Source organism: Protopterus annectens, chromosome 8.part1 (genome assembly GCF_019279795.1).
Source record: "Protopterus annectens isolate FY-2018-M chromosome 8.part1, PAN1.0, whole genome shotgun sequence".
NCBI lineage: Eukaryota > Metazoa > Chordata > Ceratodontiformes > Protopteridae > Protopterus > Protopterus annectens.
Window position 1 is genome coordinate 355495889 of NC_056742.1, and position 27044 is coordinate 355522932.

Genomic DNA, 27044 nt, shown 5'->3' on the forward strand with positions numbered 1-27044 from the left:
TCAAATGCTTAGATTATCCACTTATTAACTTATTTATAGTTTGTTTGTTTAACTGGGTGAGTGAGCTGGTATTGGACTCTTTCAGCCACTTCCCTGACCATAAGAGAAAAAAAAAAGTTGCATACTTATACAGCTGACAAAGAATAGCAGTGATAAATACATAGACTCTTTTTAGACTCTTCAAGGGCCATGAGACAGATATAACAGTTATGTACATTTACAGCTAACTGAAAAGTTAAGGATAAAAATACATACAAGGTGAAACAAAACATTTCAGTGAAGGGTATAATAAAATAAATAAATATGGTAAAATGTTTAATAATAGAAACAATGGATTTTGCAAAAGTTTAATACCAATGAAACTTAGATGCATAGTACTTCTATCAAATTGTTTATGTTCAACAGAATCAATAGTAATGATCCAAGTCATAAAAGATAAAGCTATAATATTAAAGTAAGCTAAATAAATCACTCAAGCAATTTCATTATATTTTTGACACGGATAAGATTTTTTTACACACACACACACACACACACACACACACACACAAACACATATTATATAGATGGGTCCCCTTTACATGGTCGACATTTCAGAATGTCAAAGACCATATGGCCGAGACCATATGAACGACATTCGAAATATCGATCATGCGGAACCAGCATCTCCATACAGTGTGGAATAGAAAGATTTCCATCTTCCACACTGTAGTGCGTTCTCAGAGTTGGTTTAAGTTCCGGGGGGGGGTACAGGGAAGCGTAGCCCCCCCCCCCCGCGCTAGCAGGCTGAAGGTAATTTTTTAAATTTTTGTTTTATTCCATGGTCGACATTTCGAATGTCGATCATATGGTCTCAGCCATATGGTCTTCGACATTCTGAAATGTCGACCATGTGAAATAGATCCATATAGATAGATACATACACAGATACAAATATAGATGCAAATATATAAAATACATATAGTCACTGGTTGTCAAGTTCTGTTATTTCTTTGTAAAGGTGACTCCATGTAGCAAGAGCAAGACTGCTGAAGTGTTATTTTGGAGGCATACATAATATTCTGAATTAAACAAAGGCTCAGCTGACTTATGTTCCCAGAGTAGGGGAAGTGCAACTATAAATGATAGAGACAGCACTGAATTCTTACACCCTGAATAACTTTATGACTCTAATGAATGTAATTAACAGAAGAGTTATGTTTTTTTTCTCTTAGCAAGAAACTTTCAGCTGTGAAAGACTAAATCGTGCAAGATCAAGGAAAACAAATTCCTAAAAAGTATCATAAGATTTCATTCAGCTCCAACATGGTATACATTAAGGAAGATGACTAGGACAGAAATTTAAGAGAGAAGAAACTGTTAAGTCTTTTTTTTTTTTCCAGTATGGAGAAGTAACGGTATGATTGTTTAGGGAGGAAAATACATTCTGGGGATAGAAAATTATGTACTTTGGGGCACAGTTCTCATTTTAAGTGATGCTAAGCTATATGAAATCTGTGGTAAGTTCTGTGAGATGGCTTCATTAGTATGTAGGTGTAAATATGTATCCTCCATGTTCAGAGTTACCGTACAGGTACTCTGCACTAAAAATGAAAGGAGTACTTTAGAGTTGCCATCCTGAAAGACTTTGTGTTTATGAATTTGTTCAGCTCTTTTTAACATGCTACCACTGGTCTCTGTGGACCTTCACAGGAACCAGAAACAGTTTAGAACAGAAACCCTGGCCTACTTGATTTGAGGGTACTAACAGTATTGCCTTAACAATAGAAGACGAGGTAATTAATTACAAAGTGTGTGATGGTGTCTGTGGAACCAGTTCATTTGAGGTCTGAGATGAAACAATTGAATAAACTTGACTTAACATCTGAAGAACTCATTTGGTTACAGTTATTTCTAGCCTTGACAAGACTCGGAAAACTGTTTCCTGGGGACGCTGATGGAAAATAAGCTCCAAGTCATATGAAAGCCCTTTCCTCCTAACACAGAATTGGAAGTAGTCTGTTTCTCTACACTGATCTTCTATAAATGGCTACTTCTGTTGGGGTTAGAAGTTCTCTGAAACTGTGTGGCAGGAAGTTTATATATCTCATTAAAGATAATCTTGCTTGCCCTTTCTTTTCTAGGTCACAACTGGTGCCATTAAGTGATCAGTAACAGATCATGACCAAATGGTGAATTTATGAGTAAGCCCACTTATGACTTCCCTTGACATAGCAAACCTTGAACAGGCATTTGTCACACCACAAGCATACGTCAGTGTATGAACTCCAATCTTACTCACTGCAGCAATAAACTTTCCATTCTACTTATGGAATCAGAGGTTGGTAAAGCCTGCAGTGTCCCTCGACCTGCTTGTAAGACAAGAATTACAATGAAAAACACCACTGGTTAATTAAATCAGAGCTCTAACAGACAATGTGCTACTGTAATAGGTGCTGATCATGTAAATAAGGGTAGAACTTGGCTGGCTTGTAAGAGTCCTAGGGCCATTAGCCTAGTAACTTCCTATGATCCTATTAATCACATCTGCACTTTATTTTTTGGCAAAAAGTATGGTTTCCAGAATAATGCATTTTATATTATGCAATGCTGAAAGGGAAATGGTAGCAGGAACTCTCTTACGAATAATGAATATTATATACAAATCCTGTCTCTCAAAAGATGCCTTATCCATCCTGTCTGTAATTTTTATTTGTTTACTGCTGCCTGTGCATAAGGGCACTACTAGCTGCAAGAACAGACATCCTGAAACATATCTAAAAGAACTGTACTTTTATCAGTATCTCATAGATGGAGGATCTCCTGATGAACAGTTAAAAAAAAATTCTTGTACACAGTTTACAGTATCTACAAATTATATAACCCTTGAGGTGACCATGAAGACTATGAGAAATTATCCTTATTTTCAGATCTATAAAACAACAGTCTTTATAGGTCAAGTTGAAATAATCGTCAAATGTAAAGTATTTTCTTTTCTGCTTTTCTTCAGCAACCTTTGATGTACCAATGAACGTTTGTGGATGTGCATCCTAAGCACATACTACCAGTGAGGGAGTGTCTGACACAGGTCCTTGCTACCCTTTAGTTTCCATGACTATGTTAAAATATTTGTTGCAAAACTTCTTGCAAAATGGATGGTGTTAAAGATATGGCACAATGTGGTGTAATTGTAATGGGAAAAACCTGCTTTACTAGTTTGTAAGTACTAAGGTAACGCACCAAGAAAAAGCACTCTGTATCTGGCATAATCACACGTCACCAAAGTAGGCACTAATGAAGGTGCTGAATCATCACTTATGTTGTGTATCATTCAGGTCAGTGAGACGAATTCTGGTGCCCAAATGGGGGTGCAGGGAGGGGCTTCCTCCCCAGAATTAAATGGGTTTTAGACATTTTGGCTTTTTGATATTAAGACATCGATCTGTACTCACAAAAGGATCTTCATGGAATGACCTGCTATTCCTTTGGGAGTCACAACAATAGAATTACTTTCCTCATAAGTAGCGGTGGAATACTTAGGTTCATAGGTAGGTACTAGGCTATTGGCCCTAGGGCTTATATAAGCCTAGCCAAAAAGGTACACTGCCTTTCATCACCCAAGAAAAATTATTTTCCTGTGCCCCTGTCCAGCAGAGCCACAGAAGTGATCCCCGGGGTGAATTTCCTAGCTCCCATCCAATCATCAAGATTTTTCTTGAAGAGTGCTAATGAGGAGCTTTGTTTGATGTAGATAGGTAGTTTGTTCCAGAGTATGGAAAGTCTCTGGGACAGGAATCTATCCCTCCAGCATGTTCTGTTTATTGTGGTGGCATGGTTTAGGTCCCTTGAGCATGTAGCTCGGAAGAATTGGGATTTCTTTAAGTGGAGCATGTCCAACAGCTCTGGGTTTGACATAGCTTTGTATGTTAGGCAGAGATCGCCTCTAAGTAGGCAATATAAGACGGAGTAAAGCTGGAGTTTTTTGAGACGGTCTGCGTAGGGCATCTGTTGAGGCCGGTAATCCTCTTTGTGAGGTATTTCTGTGGCCTTTCTAGTTGTTGTAGATGTCTTGTGAGGTACATACCAAAAGGGGCGTTGTACTCTATAATGGGTCTAATGAGTGACGAGTAGACGGGGAACAATTACCTCTTTTTTTCTGGATGAGAAACATTTTGTGATGAGGTGTGCCACATTGAAGGATTTCCTGACTACTGTGGCGATGTGATTATCAAAGGAGAGACTACTGTCTACTTGCTTTTATTTAAATCTTTTATCTCATTGATTTAAGATTCCTTTTTGTCAGCTCTAATATGTCTATTCCTTTTTTCCTCCCTTTAGATAGGGTCACAGGACGTTACTAGGCTAGCAACCCTAGAGACTTTACAAGCCTAGCCATGTTAATCCCAAGCATCCCTATTTGCTCTTTTTGGGTAGTTTGCAGAAAGAATTTATAAACAGAGCGGGTCTGTGATCAACATCGGCTGTGTCCATTAGTGGACATGGGTCCCACCACAGGAGTACCACAGGAGTGTATCTGCAGTCTCTCATCCAGTTACCTATGTTGCATTTAAATAGGGTTAATGAGGAGCTTTGTTTTATGCGAACAAGAAGTCTATTCCAGAAAAGTGGCAGTCTCTAGGAAACATATCTGTTTCTCCAGCATTTTCCGTTAATGCCGCAAGCTAATTTGAGATCCCTAGAGTGAGTGACTTTGTGCTATTTGACTTATGGATGTGCAGCATTTCCATTAGGGCAGGGCTGGAGACTGCCCTATACTCCAGGCAGAAGTCACCTCTCAGCAGCCTATAGGATGTAGAGTAAAGTGATAGGGCTTTTACAGCCTGTCCATGTAGGTTATGGTTTGGAGTCGCTGTATTTTCTTAGTGAGAAACCTCTGAGGTCTCTTCAGCTGCTGCAGGTGTCTGGTGAGGTACATGCAAAAGGGTGCATTATGATCTGATCAGCGGCAAGTTATAACATCCCTTGACCTGAATGCTATGCCCTTGCTTATGAGATGTGCAAAGTAGAAGGCTTTCCTTACTACCGTAGAAACTTGGTGGTCAAAGTTTAGATTGCTATCAACCTCTGTTCCTAAGTGTCGCACCACTGGACTGGAATTCAGTGGGGTGCTGTTAATACTGTAAATTGTAGGGAATTCCATTTTGCCAAAGGGAATAATAATGCATTTTTTTGCAGTTAGTTTTAGACGATGCCTTTAGCTCCAATCAGTTGTTTGTGTTAGCCCTTCTTGTGATATGCTGACATCACTGGGGGACTCAATAACTGCTCCCAGTTTGCAATCATCAGCGAACTTGGTGAGCCAAAAGCTGTCTACTTTGGCCTGGCCTTCTGAGAAATAGATGCAAAATAGTAAGGGGCCCATCCCAGACCCCAGTGGAACTCCACTGGTGATGGGTCTGCTGGTGAAGATGGAGTCACTAATTTTGACAGTGTGTGTGTTCTGTTGGTGAGCCAATTGGCTCCCCATCTAGTAAAGTAAGGGTTAATCCCTATCTGGTAGACTTTCTCAATGATACCAGAGTGCAGAATTGTGTCAAAAGCCTTTTCAAGGTCGAGATAAACAGTATGCACTGTCTGACTTTCATCTTTGGCTTTGGTGACATTCTCAAAGAATTCTACCAGGTTTAATAAGCATGATCCACCCTTAATGAAGCCACACTGGGTTGGGTCCAGTTTTGGAGGTCGCCTATTTCCTTGTTGATAAGGTCCATGATAATTCTTTCCATGGCCTTGCAGATGAGGCTGTTTAGATTTATGGCTCTGTAGTACCCAGGGTTAGTTGATGGCCCCCCTTTGTGCAGATGGGATTACTGTTGCTGTTCTTCATTTTGCAGGAATGCAGCCAGTTCTCAACCTATGATTAATGAGAATGCCAAGTGGGTCCACTAGGACTTGTTTTAGATTGTTTAGTAAACAACCTGGGATATTATCTGGTCCCACTGAGGCAGTGTTTCTGGCCTTGGAAAGTGCAGAGATGACCTGTTCTGTAAAGATACTAGGCAGAGGGCTGATGTCAGGTATGCTTTGGAATATGGTAGGATATGGGGGTGAAGTTTGTGCTGAATCTGTCAGCTAGCAGGTTGGCGAAATCTTCTGGCACTGCCAGCTGGGCATTCGCTTTTAGACTCTAAATGTAGTTAAAGAAGGGTCTATATTGCCTTATCGAAAAGCTGGGCTTTATCAAACGGCTTTTCATCGAACCGCAAAAGTCGAAAGCTTAAAATAGTGAAATTGCAAATGAGCGAATTCTCTCTCTGGGAAAGAAATCGCTACCCTACCACCAACTACACACTAATCTAAACATAAAATAGGGGGCTTCACCCCCACACACCCCCTAACTAAATATACCAACTCCGAGATCGCACTACAGTGGGGAAAAGAGCAAATGCACAAGGATGGCCAAGTGGTTTCTTTCCCAGGAAAGAATTTGCTCATTCACATTTTCACTATTTTTAAGCTTTCGACTTTTAAGGTTTGACGAAAATCCATTCGATATTATGGCTTTTCGATAAGGTAATATAATGCCTTATGATTATTCTTGGCTACAGATGCAATTTTAGTTTAGTAATTTGCTTTAAATGACTTTACAAGATTTCTGATTTTCTTGTTTAGGCTTAGGAGGGAACTCTTCCTCTGCAGGGTGATATCCCTTTTGCTTTTGGACAACAGTTTCTTCCTCTTGTTACATAATCTGTTTATACTTGAAGGCCACAACAGTGGCTTGTTTTTATGGGAAGATCTGTTTTTCATCTGGTCAGATGCAGCAGAGTTTACCCAGTCACGTAAGTGTTTGTACAGGGCATTTGCATACACTTCTGCATAATGATCACTGACTTCTGCAAATGTGAGTGGTATAAAGCTTTTTAGATCATTGCTTTTTAGGCTGTAGTTAGTTTTGGTAAAGTTTTTGTATAATATTTGTTCCTGTGAGGGTGTCAGTTCCAGCAGTTACTTCAATTCAGATGTGGCCTGACCTAACCAGGAAGGGCATCACGCATGGGGAAGTACTGTGACCCCCTCCATGTTGGTGAGTACTATGTCCAGAACATTACAGCCTCTAGTGGGGTGCAGACAATCTGTTCCGGAGCATTTGTGTTTAAGTCCAGGAACCTCTGGGTGAGTGTGTTTTTGCTTGTGTATGTCTCCAACTCTATGGAAGGATAGCTGAAATCTCCCATGACTAAGGTGATGGGTTGTATGTCGAGGGATTACAGTAAATCAAGGTAGGCATGTGCATACCCTGGTTTCATGGTGGGGGATCTATAACTAGCAATAATATGATATAGTACTTTCCCAACAGTTAATTGGACATGGAGTAGTTCGAGAGAGTCATGTTGTTTGACCAGTCAAGTTTGAACAGTATTTGGTTTTAATGAAGATGGCTACACCTCCACCTTTGGTTCCTACATGCTCATTTTGAGGTCTAAACGCATGGAAGGCAGTAGCCTTGCACAGTCGAGGTGCTCACAGCGGCCTTGAACCATGTCTCAGTAACTGTACAGACATTATTATCCTCTAAGGTGAGAAGTGCTTCCAGGGAGTGCAGTTCCGTGTTTAAACTCCTTGCATTAAGTAACAAGACCCTGAGTCTGTCTTGATTAGATTTTGTTACATTGGAACATTTGTTGTTTAAACACTGCCTAAAAAGGCACTATGGGGGAGGCAAGGGGCTTTGCCAGTATCCAAAAGCCTAGGGTGAGAGGTGCAGACCATCTCTAGCAAAGCAGCAAGGTCTGTCTACCATATTCTCCCAGGCTGACCGATAATGGATCCCCATGGGCTGACACCAGAAGCTGAGCCAATTGTTGAGGTTAATCATTTTTTATTTATACTGCGGCATCATCCTGGGTGAGGGTAGGATACTGCTTAGGTTAAGGGCATACCTGTCTGGGACATATAATCAGAGAGTACCGTTGTGTGTCTGTTCATATAGTCCAGAGAAGTACGCCTCACGTCATTCACTCCAATGACAGACGAATAACGGTATTGTTGTCGAGTGACTTGAGAGCATGCATGATTTGCTGGATCCTGGCATCTGAAAGGCAGCTAACCATGACCTTCTCTTTGTCCAGTCTGGTGAGGGAGACATCTGTGTGTCTCACTACGGAGTCGCCTTTGAACAACATATTTGATGTGTTTTGCCTTAGGGACTTATATTGTTGAGACATGGTTGTGTGTGTTGATATGTGTAGTGCTTTCTTTTTGCTTAGTGGTTATTGTGAGTGGTATGCATTTGAGAGGCCTCTGTTCTTTTGGTAGGCTTTTCATTAACATTTAGAAGAAAGAAAAAAAAAAAGAGGCAAAAATACTTTACAGTCAGATACTGCCTACCACAAACACACTACATGAAAATTTTTCTAGAATATATTCAGAAACTGTATAAAAATGATGAAAGTTGGACTAGTGCAAACTACAACTCAGGCAAAACTTCTTTGGCACTCACAAGGAATGTGTGGTACTAAGAAGATTAGAAGAAGTGAAACAGAAGCATGACATTGATGTATATATAAGCATGTCTAGCTCCCCCTAGTTAGGTACCTTCCAAGTTAAGCTTAAGACCAGCACTGATTCTATTAGAGAAGGGTGGCATAACTGAGGAAAATCTAACTGGACAAAAGTGGGACACAAGGTAGATGAACCCAAACATTATAGGTTCATATGTGCATACCAGATATGCAGCCTTGATGACCATTTAGGAACCTAGCCCAAATTCCCAAGTGCTCCGGAGCACTGGTTGGTTAAGTGACTTGCTGAAGGTCACACACTCGGCAAATGAAGGCCGAGGAAATCAAACGTTGTATGACAGAAAGCAGTTCATTAACAGCCCAGAGCCTTACTCCTCTGAACTGTCAGACATACTTTTACACCACCCCTCCCCAAAGATGATGTCTGCCAATATGGGCTGGTCCCTCAACCAGCTCTACAATATGACCATGCTCAGTAGTGTCGAACATCTACTTACTCTGACAGCTCTCCAGATTAGAGTAAATCAAGAGAACCAGCATTTCACTGGTAGTACTGATTAGCAGACAGAACTGCTGCAGGAATTAACTGCACAGCCTGCATCTTGGGACACTTTGTTGATGTAGCTGGCAAAGTCTGGACTGTATAATTCCTGTGTCACCTCTTCTGTCTACAAGTGAGCTCTTCGGAATCTCTATGATCTCTTGTCAGGATGCACTGAAGGGAATCTCTCCCAGAAAGATGCACAAATGGACCTCATAATGGTGGAATGAGGTCATTAATCACACCAGAGTTTAAGCATATACCAGTAGCTATTTCCCTCATCATAATATCACTAGAGCCAAACGTAGAGTGAATAATCTAAAACCCAAGTGATCCAGCAAGTTACACAGACTTCACTTGTGATTCTTGGATCCTTTAATCAGAAAGCTATAAAGCTTCTTCAGTGCTTGATCCAAAAGAACAGGAATAGGTTAGGTGGGAAAGAGTTGAGTACCAATATGGCATAAAAACGTTACCAAACTTGCTCAAAGCTGTATTTCCTTTGCCTAGCAAAAGAATGACCGAGGTCTATCATACTTATGGTAGGTCAAGATCTTGACAAACTTCTGCTTTAGGATAGTTAAAATTTCAGCACAAGGCTTCTTATATGCAGAAAGTCCAAGATTTGGGTGCTTCTGGTTTGCAAAAATAAAAAAAACATCCTCGAGGGCTAGCTTTAAAAGAATGATTACCCAAGGCTCTTACTCAGTCTTCCTAAGAATTCATTAAGGCACTTCTGGAAAGAGAAAAAAATGCAGGCTCTTCAAGTTTAATATTCTGATAGTCACTAAGGTTTTGGCAGGTGTGATTGGAATGGCAGGAATTTGCTCATAACATATGTGAGTGTGATGAAGGCATGCCCCTGGAAGTCAGAGGCCTGCTCTACGTCATATGCTAAGGTGTGGAGGTGTAGCACTCCAAGCCTAAGTGTCATACCTCACAGCTCTTTTTTTGCTAACTGCAAACAATGGGTGGGAACTCAGAAGCTCACGTTAACAGTAAAGAGGCAGATGCAAGTTAAAGGTTTGGTTACAGCCTGCTCTCCTGCTCCCACCTTACTTACGCTTCTATAGCGCTTGCCTGGGGCAGTGAAAAGGACCTACTAGCCAATCCCACCACCAGTCAACCTCCATCTCTGCAACCTTGCAGGTATTAGTAAAGAACTCATGTTATACAGCTAAGATCTAGCTGTATTCAACTGGACGTATAAGTGAATTTAACTACCTTTTATCTGCACATTTTTCAAATAATACGGCATTTAAATTGATTTATTTGTGTTACACTGAATATTAACTGAAGTGGAAGTTTTGACTCTGTCTTGTCAGTTAGTACCTCACCCACCCTCCCTGTTTTTGTTTTGGTGTTAATCTTGGTGGCCTTGAAACTGCCAGCCCCTCTTGTAAGTTTGTGTTTGGATACTCCTTCTGGGCCCATCTCATTTGCTCACTCAACTGAGTGCAGTGAGATCATATTCTGATTTCAGGCACTCCTACTGTGTACAAAAAGAGCATCTGGTAAAGAAAAAAAAAAAATTTTTTAAGCTCGTTTCCTGCCTTTCCTGTAAATGGTCTAGACTGGTTGTAGGCTTCTGAGCCCCCAAGCCTTTCTGTTTTGGAGGGAAGCCTTCTTGCTTAATTTTGTTTCTTAGAACTAGCCAGTTTTCTAGTTTCAGCACTCAAATCGGTTTCTTTGAACTCAGCACTTGTTCAGAACTCGTAAGCACTAAATAAGCTGCAAATTACTACAGCACTCAACTTTCCTCACTTGTCTAGAGGAAAGCAGTTTTTAGTACTTAATAAATAAGCACCTATCCAGGCATGTCTAAGGGTCAGCTCCCGGTGATTTCTCCTGGCTACCTGATGAATCTGGGCATCTTGGGGCAATGCAGCAATTGCCTCATGTAAACAGACAACCCTCTCCCTCCTAACACCCAACACTACAACTTGTGAGAGATGCACTTATATTGCCAAACTGGAAGCAAAGCTCTCTTCACCCAAGACTGGACTAGACAGTCAAGAGGAGAAGGTAAACACTTGCACCACACCACACTCATCACATAGTCCCTCAAAACTTACACCACCAAAACACACACATAGAAACACAACACACACACACCTACATTCGCGGAGGCTCTCAATAAACACCTGCCCAAGCATCAGGGACCTCCAAACCAGAAACGCAAGCAAACTCCACCCCCAACACAACCCAAATGACACATAGCCCACAAACTCAGTGTGCTACTCAACCAGAGCCCATAAGGCATAACAACGTACCCAACACACTAGTCATAGGTGACTCTATAGTCGGGCACACTGATGTTCCACTCACCAGGATAAACAAGGAGAAAGTTACTGTCAGCTGCCTGTCACGTGCCAGGATCCATCACATTACGCACGCACTCAGGTCACTCCACAACAAGTACAAATATGACACTGTCATTGTCCATGTTGGTATGAATGACCTGAGACGTACCTCCCTGGACTACATGAAAAGAGACATGGAGGAGCTCTCCGATATTGTAGCCCAGGCAAGTATGACCCTGGCCCTGAGTAGCATCCTGCCATCACCCAGAATGATGCCACAGTACAAGGACAAAATGATTGACTTCAACAATTGGCTAAGCTTCTGGTGTCATTCTAAGGGGATCCAGTATTTGTCTGCCTAGGACGACATGATCGACAGACCACGAAGCTTTGCCAGAGATGGCTTGCAACTGTCGCCCTTTGGATTCCGGATACTGGCGAAGGCTCTTGCCACCCCTATAATGCCTTCTTTAGGCAAGGTTCAAATGACAAATTCACCACCGTAACAGGTACAAGCAAGCAAAATCTGAGGGTAATGCTACTCAATGCTAGAAGTCTAAACCTCAAAATGCACTCACTCGAGGCACTTCTTAAAATGGAGAACATCGACATCTGTGCAGTGACAGAGACCTGGTTCAAAGCTCCAGAGAGCACCCCTGCATTACCAGGCTACAATTAATACCACACACCTTTCGGCCACCTAACCCAGAACGAAGCACTAAAGGTGGAGGCGTGTCCATATTCATTAAGGATATCCACACCTCTAGGCTAGTTGAACAGCATAATGCATCCGAGATTATCCAAGTGCAACTAACTCTGGGCAATACCGCAATCCAAAATGTAGCTTGCTACAGATCCCCCACCATGCCCCAGGATTTCCACTCCTCATTTCTTGATACACTGAAAAGTATTAGGATACAACCTAACATCCTAATAATGGGCAATTTCAACTGCCCCACCACTAACTGTGAAAACTACTCGTGTACCAACTCTTTTGCTCAACGTTTTCTGGAATTCATAAGTTCCAACGCCTTGGATCAACTTATTCACATCTCTACCAGGGGCAGCAATATCCTAGACCTGGTCATTACCAACATGGGCAACAGGTGTTCCACACCAGAGGTCAATTCCTCGTTGGTCAGATCCGACCACAAGCTAATCACCCTAGACATCCACATCCCGCCCCCACCCCCAATTAGGGAAACCACCGTAAAAACTTCTCCAAAGCCAACTTCACACTTCTTAAGACAGAAGTGGCAAACTTCATGACACCCATGCAGACGGACAATAGAGGTATGACTGCGGAATCCTACACAAATGCACTTTATAAGCACTTACACGAGTGCATGGATCATGCTATCCCTAATAGAACCCAAGATGCTATCCTCCAAAAAAAGGAAGCCGATCTGGTGGTCCTCTGCCATAAACAAACTCTACAACAGAAGGAAACTGTTGCAAAAAAGAGTAAAATCCCATGACTGGAGGAACGCCCTGGTCAACCTCAGTAAGAAGCTGAGATCCCTCATAAAATCCTCCAAAGCTAGCTACGAAAACAAAATTGCCACTGACTCTAAAGATAACCACAAAGCATTCTAGAGATATGTCAAGAATCACAATGGCAACACTCCGATCTGCTCTGAGTTACAGCACAATGGCACTAAATATACAGAACCAACTGATATTGCCAACATCCTGGCAGATAGGTTCAGTGCTAACTTTACCCCCCTCTCACCCTCTAGATGGCCCATCTCTATACCAGAAGAATGCAAAGTTCCTGTAATCACGGCTGCACAGGTAAAAAAACACACTCTCCAAAGTCAAGAACACAGCATCCATGGGACCTGACAATATCCCAGGCTGCGTTCTACACAAACTTCAGAATGAACTGGCACCCTACCTATGTACCATGTTCAGTCATAGCCTCACCTCAGGCTTTGTGCCCACTGAATAGCGCACCGTGACAGTTATCCCACTCCACAAAGGGGGGGGGGCCACAACAGACCCCGGGAACTACCGTCCCATTAGCCTGACGAGCCTGGTCTGCAAGGCCATGGAATGTATCATCATGGAACTCATAAACAAAGACATTGGTAATCTCCAAACTCTGGACCCTACCCAGTTCGGATTTGTAAAAGGCAGATCATGTCTCCTAAAACTGACTGACTTCTTTGAAGCAGTCACCAAAGCCATAGATGAGGGTAAGGTGGTTCACACAGCTTATCTAGATCTCGCCAAGGCTTTCAACACCATCCCCCACTCTGGAATTATAGATAAGCTCACTAAACTAGGTATAAATCCCTATGTCACAAGATGAGTTGCCAGCTGGCTCATGGACAGAACCCACACTGTGAAAGTAGCAGACTCCAAACCCGACTTCAGACCAGTGACAAATGGAGTACCACGGTTCAGTCCTGGTTCCTCTCCTGTTTGGTATCTACTTCTCTGAAGTACAGGCTAACACAAAAGGTCTTTGGCTAACAAAGTTTGCAGATGACAGCAAACTAGGAGCCATAATCGAAACTCCTAACGATGTGGATATACTACAAAAGGGCCTCACTGAGACAGATGCCTGGTGTCAAAGCCATGGCCTGAAGCTCAATGCCAAAAAGTGTATTGTCATCTCCTTTGGTAAAAAAACTCTGTATCCATAAACTACCACATAGCTGGTAGTCTTCTTAATGCCAAAAATGTGATGAGACCTTGGGACACAGGTCGACAGTAGTCTCTCCTTTGATAATCACATCGCCACAGTGGTCAGGAAATCCTTCTACGTTGCTCACCTCATCACAAAAGGTTTCTCATCCAGAAAAAAAGAGGTCATTGTTCCCCTCTACTCATCACTCATTAGACCCATTATAGAGTACAACGCTCCTTTTGGTTATGTACCTCAAAAGACATCTACAACAACTGGAAAGGCCACAGAAATACCTCACAAAGAGGATTACTGGCCTCAAACAGATGCCCTACGCAGACCGTCTCAAAAAACTCCAGCTTTACTCCATCGCATATCACCTACTCAGAGGCAATCTCTGCCTAACATACAAAGCTATGTCAAACCCAGAGCTGTTGGACATGCTCCACTTAAAGAAAGCCCAATCCCTCTGAGCTACATGCTCTAGGGACCTAAACCTTGTCACCACAATAAACAGAACATGCTGGAGGGATATATTCCTGTCCCAGAGACTTCCCATACTCTGGAACAGACTACCTATCTATGTCAAACAGAGCTCCTCATTAGCACTTCAAGAAAAATCTTGATGATTGGATGGGAGATAGGAAATTCACCCCGGGGATCACTTCTGTGGCTCTGCTCGACAGGGGCACAGGAAAATAATTTTCTTGGGTGGTGAAAGCCAGGGTACATTTTTGGCTAGGCTTATATAGGCCCTAGGGCCAATAAACTAGTACCCTCCTATGAACCTATGAACAATGTGATTCTGTATCAAGCAAAAAAGTAAGCTTCAATATTGGTCCTAATTTGTGATTTGATATCCACAGAACAGACCAAATGCATATATAATATATCAAAAAGAGGCTTTCCAACAAATCAAGTTTTATTTTCCAAATCAGTTTTGTCACTTATGCTTACTGATCACTGCTCTCCAGTACCTGATTAGCCCAGTTGTTTCTCTTTTGAGGACAGCCACTCATGGGATGCAGTCATGAAGGTTTTGAATGTACAAACTTCTTGACTTAAAAGCAACTGTCACATCCAGACACCTCACAATCCTGACCCTTGGACACAACTGTACCCTTAACCCTGGCTATAAACAATTGCACAATAAGTGCATGCCCCGGCCCCATCTGCTGTTTTTTAAGGAATGCTCAATTTAAGCCAGATGTCAGCAGTGCAGCTGCTTCCCTCTCTCCATTGAGGGTGAGCTGATGGTAACCATACATTTCAACCTATCCTGGCCGTCTTTTATCTTCTGAGTTGCTAGCCAGTTCCAGATCATCCAAATAATAGTTAGGGATTCATTTCTGTGTCATAGGTTCATTAAGTACTTCCTAGGCTAATGATCTGTGAGGATCTGGAGAAGCCTAGCCTTACAATTTACATTACCATGACAGGCTTTAGCCCTAATACTTTGCTATGGAAAACCCAGAGATGGGATGAACAATGTTATTTATTTATTTATTATTATTTTACATTTGTTGATCGGGTTTGTCCAGCTGAGCTGATGGCCCTTTTTCAGTGGAGGCCTGGGGAGAAAAGCTCCACAAAATTACAAACTGTATTATACACAAAGCATTAACATTTTCAAATTGGTACAGTAAAGGCATAAACATTAAATACAGAGTTTAAGATGATCTTTAACTTAAGATATGTGCAGAAACAGTATGTACATACAACCAATGCAGATACAGTTAGCGAGGATCATACATGTAGTATGTAAGTAGAAATATTTTTAACATTCAGTAATGGGTTACTACCTAGTACAGCTTTTTAGGTAGTCTTTGGTGGCAGATTTTGGTCTTATGTTTATAGATTTGTAACAAGTCTTGGTCTGAGCTACGGAGAGTCCTACAAGGAGCATAGAAGGAGATTAGAGGAGACTATTCGGGACAGAAAGATGGCTGGTACAACATAAGAGTGGATAAGCTGAAGCTGAGAGAGGAATAGCTGGTGTGGGAATTCTAGCCAGTTTAAGTGTTTTAGAGAGAGTCAGTGATGTGATCACAGCAAATTTGGCCACTTTGTTATAGGTAGATTCAAGCTTAGTTAGAAGAGAGGTTTGGAGGTTGGTGAGGATTTGACAGCTATATAATAGGCTTGGTAGGAGATGGGCATGAGAGAGGGAGACTTCAGCTTTGTTAGATATGAACTTTTTATTTCTGTATAAGAGGCCTAATCTTTCAAGGGTTTTCTTAATACAAGTGTTAACATGCAAGTCAAACTTCAGTTGGTCATCTATCATGACCCCTAGAAGTTTTGTGTTGAGTTCAGCTATGATAGGAGTTTTATTTAGAGACTAGATAGCAAAACTGGATTTTAAGGTGGCTTAGATTTTTTGGGAGAAAAAGTAAAAGTTTTTTTTTTTTTTTTTTTTTTTTTAGGATTCAGAATGATCTGGTTCTTAGAGAGCCAGGATTCAACAGAGTTAAAGGATTTCTAATATAATTTAAGTCAGGGAGGAGGTCTGCAATTGTGACAACTGTAGAGTCATCAGCATATTGGATAAGGGATGACTAAGGGCAGGAGGTATAGAGAAGATTTGTAAAGATACTGAAGAGTAGTGAACCAAGAATAGATCCTTGGGGAACACCCATTTTGATAGGGAGAGGAGGGGAGAGAGTAGAGAGCCATGTTACTGGTTGTAATTGATCTGTGGGATAGCCAGTAAACCAGGCAATGGCAGAGGTGGAGATGTTAAGGTTAGTGAGTTTGTCCTGAAGAAAGGAGTTAGAGACTGTATCAAATGCTTTAGAGAGACTTAGGAATAAGCATGATACTTGTTTATTGCTATCTCTGGCCAGAGAAATAGTATTGATAAAGGATAGGAGAGAAGTAGTCATGCTATGTTTTGGATGAAAGCCATGTTGTGTTAAAGTGACCAGATTTTCTTGAAGTAAGTGTTCCATGTCTTGCTTATGCACACATTTTTCCAATATTTTTGAGAGAGGTGACAGAATGGCAATGGGTCTGAAATTAGAGATTTCTTATGGAGTTACCACTTTTGTGTATAGCTAGAGTACAGAATTCTTTCCAGCTAGAGGGAAGTTTTGATTCTGAGATAGAACGGTTTATCAGTATAGAGACTGGGAGGGGTAGAGTCTGCTGTTATCTGAAGAAAGTAGGGAGGTATATTATCAGCAGTTCTAGAACAGAGAAATAGGTTACAAAGTAGAGATTTGATGTAGCTAGTAGAAACTGGTTTAAGGGAAAATATGTCAGTAGAATTCTGTCTAGAGAAGAGGTCAGGTGAATTTGTAGTGTTAGAATTAGGGGGGGCAGTACTTATTAACTTACTAATGGATTCAATAAAGTAGGAATTGAAGATAGAAGCAGTTCTAGGAGTGTATTTGTTGGGCAGGGATTAGTAGATGAGGCATTGCTAGGATGTAGTATTTGATTTACTGAGTGCCAGAATTTCTTGGGATTTGACCTGTGTGAAGTAGGTGGGTTACTACAGAAATCTTTTTTGTCTTTGTTGATATGTTTTTTAGTAAGTCTTCTGAGTTCTTTATATTTTTGTAAGTAGATGGGAGCTTAGTTTTTACAAAAATATCCCACATTCTATCTCTGGTTTTCATCAAGGTGCAGGCAGCTTTAGTTAACCAGAGGGATATGTTAGCTTCGACACGTACTGTGCGCAAGGGTGCCACTGAGTTAAGAATATTTTGGAAGGTTGAGTTAGATGAGTGTACTGCCTTGTCTAGAGGGAGATGGTTAAGAAAAGACCAGTTTATTTTGAAGATGAGGATATTAAAGGTTTCGGGGTGGAAGTTTGATAGCTTGCAACATTCAATGTATCTATGTGATCTAGACAAATGTGGAGAAAATCCTAGAACATTTGGCGGAGTGGTCACTTAGGAAGTCAGGTAAAGTTTCAGGGTTGTAATATTTATGTGAGTCTGAGACTAATATCAGTCAATAAGTGATCCAGAGTCGAGAGCTTTATTAGTATAAATGAGGGTGGATGTAGAGAGAAGTTGAGTAAAGCCATGCAAGTTAATACATAAAGTGGCATTAGATGTGGAGAATAGCCAGTTTATATTGATGTCCCCTAGGAGGATGACTTCATTATGAATGTGCTGTATAAGCCAGGAGAGAATATGTTCCAGTAAGGGAATGTTGACACCAGAGGGTATATAAATGGCTGCTACAGTAATTGCAATATGATTATTAAGTTTGAGGTTGGCAATCAGGAGTTCAGCAGGTAGAAAGGATGGGATTATTTTTTCTAGAGATTAGAGTGTAAGATGGTTAGAGCAGACAATGGCTACTCCTCCGCCTTTTTAATTTGATGATCTAGTTGAAGTATATTAAACACAGGAGGGAGAAAGTCATTATCAGAGTTAATAGGTTTTAGCCATGTTTCACTGAGGGAAATAATATCTGGGAGCGAGTTGACATCCAGACATGAAGAAAAAACAGTCAATCAGAAAGGTAAGATAAATGTAAATGGAAGAAATAGTAGTAAGGATTGTATGATGGAGATGCTAGAGGTATTTGCAGAGTTAAAATTAGTGTTAAGGAAACAGGTAAGAAATTATGGGAGTGAGACAGTATCAGAGAGGGGCAAAGAGAGGGGTACTGAAAGAGAAAATTGTAAGAGAAAGGAGAGGATAATGAAGAGATGAGGTAGATATTAATGTAGAATAGCAAGGTAAAAAATGGTTTGCATCCACTAGGGAGCTATAAGTTTCTATAGGGGCAATTTAGAATCAGGACAGGAGGTATACAATTAGAGAATGGGACTTTTCCAGGTTTCCTCTATCCATGAGCGACATCAGTGCTAAAATGGGGGGGGGGTTGCAGTTACCCATCCATTCACCCAAATTACACTTTGCTTTATGTGGAGTGGAAGACAATTCCACAGAACTGATATTCTCTGTGATACATACCTGTCCCTTCAACGTGTTCTATTCATTTTGCAAAAGAGGCTGAGATCACTTGAGCGGGTGCTTATGATACCATCAGACTTGTGAGTATGTAACAGGTATGACAAAACAGTGTCTGCTGAACATCTGTATGTAAGATACTAAAAGGAGAGACAAGGCAATGAGATGGTCTGCATAGCTTTTACAATTTAGGCCTTGATTTTTGTAGTGAGAAAGTGTTGTGGTAATTCCAACTGTTAACAAGTGTCTGGACAGGTACATGCCCAAAGCAGCATTACATTAAATGACTGACCTAATGATTGCAGAGTAGATTGGAATGATTAAGTCCCTGGATCTGGAAGCAATACCTTTGTATTTAAGCTGTACAATGTAAAAGGATTTTCCTAGATCAGTGGATACATGGTGATTAAAGGACAGCTCATTTGTCAACATAAGTTCCCAGATCCCTAACTATGGGACCACTTTTCAGGGTGTGCTGCCAGTGTGATAGTTATAAGGGGAACCATGCCCACTGAAAGATAGAATTACACACTTATTGACAGGTAGTTTTAGTCCATAGTTTCACCAACTATTTGTTTTAAAGAGGCCCTCTTCAAGAATCTTGGTATCCTCTGGGAGTTTATGATAGCACCAAGTTTGAAGTCATCTGACAAAGAGTAGTGGCCCAAGGACTGAATCATGGGTTATATCACTAGTGATATGTCTTCTGAAGAAGGTAGATCTGCTCACCCTAAGCTCATGGGTCATAGCTGTGAACTAATTTGCTATCCAATAAGTTATATCGGGATGGACATTTAGCTAGGAGAGTTTATTTATAATACCCAAGTATGTGATGGTGTTGAACACCTTCATGAGGTCTAGATATCTGATGTTCATGCTTATGCACTCATCCTTTAATCCATTAAAGGTTTCAAAGAAGTTGACTAGGTTATAAGGCAGGACCTTCCCTTGATGAGCCATGAAGCTGGAACATTGCAAATAATTATGATGGGACAAGACCTGAGCTATACAAGCAGCTACAGAGCTTGATGCATAGTGCTAGGTACACCTTCCTTGTCCAGTGACATAATGCTACTGTTTATATTGGCTGGGGGGAGGGGACTGTGCCCATGGGTGAAGACATTTTTCATAACAGTGTTGCCAGGTATAAAATCCCAGCTGTTACTCATAACAGAGAAAACCTCAAGATAAAATTTACAGATGCACAAATGTAAAAAAAATAAAAAAGGAAATGAAGATCTTTACCTTGAGAAATCAACTTCATAAAGCACTCCATATAATACCAAAAACTCGTTTAGTAAACAGGATTCAGAAACCTGGTAAGAGTGTTCTAATACAGATCAACAGACTATAGAATAGTGTTTAAAACATGACACATCTGGGCTTGAGAGTCATGTATAAAGTGTTCAGCAGAAAATGCTGTACATCACAGTCTGATGGTGTTGCATTTAGACACTTTGCATGGAATGACAGTAGTCAACATTCCCTCCCACAATTTGAGGTGCACTACAGATACTTCCTTATATACATACAAAAGTATTTTCTTTCTAACATGCAATATGCTATTCTAGTATAAAAAAAAACTTGGTCAAAAGCTGTCAAACCAAATTTAACATTCATACCTGCACAAGGTCCCTACGTCCCACACTGACAGCTGCAGCAGCATTCTTTTGACATGTCTCCTGAATGTCATTTACATTTAAGCTACAGGGAGATTGAGAAACAAAACAAACATTTAAAACACGAACTACAGAAAGATGGAGAAACAAAACAAACATTTAAAACACACTCACAAGAAAATGGAAAGGTGTAAAAACTACCTGAAAAAAATACTCTCTCTTTCAACTCACAAAAGTTGTAGCCTGGTTGTTTCCATTCTCAGTATACTGAATAAATGCTTTAAGTGAAAAAAAAAAAAATCTGCCACATTTAGTCATTCATACAATAAATATCCATGTTAGCAAAATACACCACCTCTTTTCCACTGTAGTTGCAGTTCATTTAATTTCTAATATAACAGAAATGAGCAAGGAACAGGAAAAGTTCACACCCCATCAGTGAAAGTGTGTACTTTGTACAACACAGAGATTTTTCCCCCTCAAAGCATTTTACTGAACGTTTTAAGAGATGACAAAATACACTGCATAATTTGCAAACTTGTAACCAAATCAAGTTTTATAAATTCATTCACAGAAATTTACTAACTCAAATACAACAAGAAAAGAAAGATAATTGTTTAAAATTAATAAATTAGTAAATACAAATAAGGATAAAGCAGGAAAAATGTACAAATTACCTAAAATAGCAATATTCTAAAATAAAATTAAATTAAAATATAAATAAGATAATTGCTAAAGATCAGACAATTAATGCAGAATATTATTTCTATATTTCTCTAACAAAATTCACATCTTAGGCCCAAATGTATAATTAAGAACATCTCCCTTGGTCTAGAAATAATTGATGCTACTGCTAATACTGTCCCGAGTAAAGATTTTATATCAGCAATGATATATGAAGGTGTGGGAGCACAAATGTTTAATTTAAAATAGTGTGTCTTGGTTTAATTTCTCCAAAATCTTGTTTTTACATACCTTGATGGGAATGGACCCCATTCCTTCGTCAGGGCATAATTAAAGTTAATGAAATCAGTTTTGCTTCAGTCTTTGGTGTTTGATAAGAGTGCTCTTCTTAGCAGCCGCAATGTACCCAGAATTGCCTCTTTTTGAAGTTCATAAGGGATTACTTTTATTGGCAACATTTAGATAAGTTTGAAGAGTCCTTTTTTATTAGACCAGCTCATCCTACTACAACTGAAAAAATCTGTGCATCCTTATTCCACATTATTTTAGTTTCTGCTTGCAAGTCTTGATATTTTACAAATTTATGTCTTTCAGTTTGTAAGACACTATGGTCAGTGGTTGTAGCAACTTCAATAAATGTTATTTGTGTCTTTTTCTCTCAAACAATATCTGGTCTGTTTCCTTCTACCTTATCATCTGCTGGTATAGGAGGATCCCATGTAATCATTATTTCACCATTTTCAACAGTCCTTTGTGGTTCAGGTTTCCAATACCTCTCTATGTTGTATCGTTTACAAAGTCTCCAGTGTAACAACCTTGCCACATTGTTGCATCATTCAGTACCTAAACCTTCAGCCACAAGTGTACCACAATCTGCAAAAAGATGTGCAATGTTTTCTAGTTCTGTACTGCAAAAAAAAGAAGTTATGTCTTACCATAATGTTCCATCTGTATTGTTGATCCTCGTTCAGTCATTACGCCTGGTTTATCAGTTCCGACTTCAGAACTGAGCCAGCCATCTTCCAAGCTTGCGACAGCCACAAACTCTCGAGCTAAACTCTTACCCATAATTCTCCTCTCCCTGTTACCTCAAATTGAGTTTGCAAGTCAAAAGAAGTAGAGGCTACCTTTGGTCAAAGGCCTAACGTTACCGGATGATGAGATCCACTACAAGCCTCAGGAGGGGGAAGGAGGGAGGGTTGTAATGACTGAACGAGGATCAACAATACAGATGGAACGTTATGGTAAGACATAACTTCTTTATCTGATATTGTTAATCCTCATTCATTCCTTACGCCTGGGACAGAGTACCCAGCTACCTTTATTCCTGGGAGACTCTCATGGAAGGACATTCCTGAGCACCATTGAACCAAAGGATGCTCTTCCTCTGGAGGTCAAATCCAAATTGTAATGACTGATGAAGGTATGGGGTCTAGCCCAAGTTGCAGCTGCACAAATGTCAGGTAAAGAAGCTCTAGCATGAAAAGCAGCAGAATTAGCGACCAATCTAGTGGAATGAGCCCTAACTGCTATAGTCAAGTGAATATCGTAGACAATACTCTCCTCTGTTAGAATGATTGGGAAAAAAAACTGGCAATTCAATGGATTGGTTAATGGACATTTCAGAGATCACTTTTGGCAGGAAAGAAGGATTAGTTCTCAATGGCACTCTATCTTTATGAAAGATTAAGTAAGGCTGTTTTTGATGCATAGAGCTTGAAGTTCAGAGATATGTCTGGCCGAAGTAATGGCGACCAAAAACAAAGTTTTCCAAGAAAGGAACTTAAGGTCGCATGAAAAGGCTGGTTCAAAAGGAGCTGGCTAGGTTCTCTAAAAGGGGTTTCAAATGATTTACGCCTTTTAGAAAAGTCTTGCATAATTTGTGTGACATAACAGAAGAGTCATGGACACCATTGTGAAAATTAGATATCGTGGCCAAGTGAACTCGAATAATAGAAGCAGATAGGCCAGATTGGAATAAACTGGACAGGTACTCCAGTACTACCGGCACTGGTGCTGAAAAAGGGTCTATCTCTTTTTCCTTCAGCCATATGGTAAACCTTTTCCACTTGCTGAGATAAGTAGTTCTGGTGGAAGATTTATGAGGCACAATAAGAATGCCACATACTGGGGAAAAAAAGATCAGTCTACCTGGCAATCAGTGGAAGTGGAGGAACCAAGCTGTGAGCTTCAAGCTGTTCAGGTTGGGGTGAATCAGGTTCTGACGGTGGGAGATCAAATCCGGAATTGGATCGAGAATCCATGGTTGATCTAGCAGGTGAGACCATAAGAAGGGGAACCAAATTTGCCGAGGCCAATATGGCACAATGAGGATTATCTTGCTCTTCAACCGGTGGGCTTTCTTCAGGAACTGGGGAATGAGAGGGAAAGGCATAAAGCAGACCAGAGGGCCAATCGTGGACTAGAGCTTCCCTGGGTGACTGTCCCCAAGGGGGAATCAGGGCGAAGTAATTGCTGCACTTGTAGCTGGTTGGGGATGCAAAAAGGTCACAGTAAGGGAAACCCCAGTGGTTGAAAATCACTGCCACTATAAGAGGATTCAGAGACCACTCGTATGGTTGCAGGATACACCTGCTCAATCTGTGTGCTATCACGTTGGAACTCCTGGGAATGTGCATTGTTAAAAGAAAGCGGTTGGTAGCCATCGCCCACTGCCATATCCTCATGGCCTCCCGACAGAGAGGGTAGGATTTGGTTCTGCCTTGTTTGTTGATGTACCAGACTACAGCCATGTTGTCCGATTGTATTGCAATCGTCCCAGACGGAAGGAGGGGATGAAATGCTTGCAACGCTAGAAGCACCGCCCTCAGTTCTAGGACATTTATATGCAGATGAGTCTCTAAGTCCAACCACGTACCTTGGACAGTCTTCCCCTGAAAAAGCCCCCCAACCTCATCAGGGAGGCGTCCGTGGTCATTGTGGCTTTGGGCTGTTGGGGTAAGAAGGGGCGAGACCATTGCAACAGGTTCTGCGACACCCACCAAATCAAGTCTTGTTTGCATCTCTGAGTCACCCAAATCTGGGATGAGAGAAGAAACTGAAAAGGGTACCACTGGGTGAGTAGTAACCATTGTAAAAGCCTCATGTGAAACCTCGCAAATGGGATAATGGTGATGGAAGCTGCCATGGAACCCAACAGCTGGAGAACAAAAAGTGCTGTCTATCTTTCCCTTGAGAGGATGGGTATGAGTTGTTGATTTATTCTTAAAATTCTGTGCTCTGGAATCGATGCCATGCAGTTCTTTGTATCCAACAGGACCCCGATAAATTATATGGATTGGGATGGGGATAGGTTGGATTTTTGCCAGTTTATAGTTATGCCTAACCTTTCTGCAGTCTGAAGAGAGTATGCCAAGGCTTTCTCCAATTGATGTCTGGTGGGGGCAGTGATGAGCCAGTCGTCTAGGTATGGAAACACCCAGAATCCTTGCAGTTGTAGGTGAGCTGAGACGACTGACATGCACTTGGTGAACACTGGAAGCTGTAGAGAGTCCAAAGGACAGTACTCGGAACTGGTAATATCTGGCTCCCGCATGGATGAGAAGGAATCTTCTCGATGGTCTGCCCACCTTTATGTGGTAGTATGAATCCTGAAGATCTACAGAGCACATCCAATCGCCTGCCTCCAGGAGTGGGAGGATAGACTGATTGTGACCATCCAGAATTTCTGTACTTCTACGAATTTGTATAGTACACAGATCCAAAATTGTTCTCCAGTCCCCATTTTTTTTTGGCACTAAAAATAATCTCAAGTAGAATCCGGATCTTATTCGGTCTGGTGGGACTATTTGGATGACTTTTTCTTAGCAGCTTTGAAATCTCTAATGCTGCTTCTACTCTTTGACTGGGTGGAAAGTTGGGTAAGCTCCTTAGAGGGGCGGGGCAAAGATCGAAGGGAATATGATAACCTCTGGTTATTATCTCTTGTGTCCAAGAATCGGTGGTAATGGTTAGCCAGGCAGAAGGGTACAAAGAGAAACGACCCCCAACCGCTTCCAGAGGAAAGCAGTTGGGCCGCTTTTCAGAAGCGCTGGTAGGACTGACCAGAGAAAGAATCTTTGGAACCCTGGTTACGCGGACGACCTCTGCCCCGAAAGGAGCGTCGTCCATATGAGTTTCCCCCTCTGCCTCTAGGGGAAAACTCAGCTCGTGTGTCACAGAGAGAGCCCAGAGACATTTTGTGCCACATTTTCCCACACTTCTAGTTTCTGGAGAAAGCCCATTGAGGGGAAGAATAGCGGACACCCACAGCAGAAAGGGTCTTACCGTCCTGTTCACACCTAGCCAGTGTGTCTTTAACCTTGGGTCCAAACAACGAAGAGGCTTCAATGGGAGCATTCAGAAAGGAAGCCTTGAAAGGTTCCACGAAATCACACAAGTGCATCCAGGCATGCCATCTCATGACTATACCTGCACCCGCTGCTCTAGCTGCTCCTTCTGATACGTGAAAAATCACACGCATGGAGGAGTTAGTAATCGATTCAAGGGTGGCTAACTGTGAGGCCACTTTGTCCCGGACCTCATCAGACACAGCTTCGGCCAAGGTTTCAGAGAGCTCAGAAATTAAGTCTCTTTGAAGCCTGGTAAAATGTGCCATATAATTCAGGGACCTGACTGCAAAGGTCACTGATGCAAAGGTATGCTTCCCTAATCTGTCCAGCGCCTGGGACTCTTTGTTGAGTGGGTGGACCAGTCTGGCTTTCTTCTGCCAGATCCTTTTTTTCTATGTTGTGGCCGCCACCACCAAGGCATCTACAGGAAGACCTTTGGACCAGTGAGGCTCACTATCTGGAGGGGACAAGATTTTATCTGGCCTATGGGGAATGGCATCAATGGCATCAGGAGCCTTTCAAGCATGCTGCACGATGAGCCGGACAAGGTCGTCGGCAGGTGGAGTAACCCAAGAGGTAGGGGGCCGGGCACAAAAAGCCTGCAGGAACACAGACTCTTCAGAGGTTGGATTAGAGGGCCGCCAATCACCTCTCTGCTTAAGTATTTGGAGGATATCTCCAAAGGATACCTCAGAGGGTGACCGAGGGGACCCTTCCCCATCATCAAAGTCTGTGTCTTCCATGAGGAACTCTTCTGGGGAGTCCACATGCTTCCTCTTACACAAACTCTTGCAATGACCTTCCTCGGGGGGGGGATCTGGAAAAGACAGTGCAAGGGGAGCCTCCAGTGGGAGTGTGTCCTGAGGCCCTTGTACCCGGTGTCCGCCAGAGGTGTCTTATGTAAATTGCAGTCCAGAGGAGGATGGGGGCACTGACAGCACAGGATCGCCAACAGACGCGAGAGCCTTCTCCATGAGTTGGAAGGCTAAGCACCTGAGGAAGTCATACACCGCTGAAATAAATCAGCCCGCCAACTCGGAGTCCCTGGATGGCTGGAAAAACAGGAGTACGTACGTCACAGCTAGCATCCAGAGCAGTGACTGGAGTGACAAGTCTCTCCTGCCACAAAGGCAACTGTGACTCCTTAGTGAGGTCCATGAAAGCATCCGAAGTGAGGGAAGTCTGTGCCACAGCAGGGGGCTTCAAAGGCAATGAAGGAGGAGAATAAGTAGGGGTCCTTGGAGAAGGGTGATCACCTCCAAAGGAAGAGTAGTTCCTGGACAGTTGGATACCTCTGGCCAAAAGCAACTGATCCACAAGGCGCACCACATCATGCTCCGAGAGGCTTCTAGTGGATCTCACAGACATAGCTGAAGGGGAGTCAGGTCTATTCAAGGATGCAGGAAACTTGGTGCCCACAAAGGGGTCTTTCGACAGTGCTAAAATAGGCGTCTGCATAGAAAACAATGGAGCCGTAAGGGCTTGTACTACTGGTGTCTGCACAGAGGAGATAA

General features: G+C 41.8%; 1 protein-coding gene across 1 annotated transcript in view; it reads right to left on the reverse strand.

The window, feature by feature from the left end:
- The window catches only part of WDR59 (WD repeat domain 59), a 1485413-nt gene that overhangs the window by 304222 nt on the left and 1154147 nt on the right, over positions 1–27044 (reverse strand). Inside the window, exon 19 of the mRNA XM_044081604.1 lies at positions 20498–20579. Coding sequence (XP_043937539.1) covers positions 20498–20579 — 82 coding nt within the window. The remainder of the gene's footprint in view (positions 1–20497; positions 20580–27044) is intronic.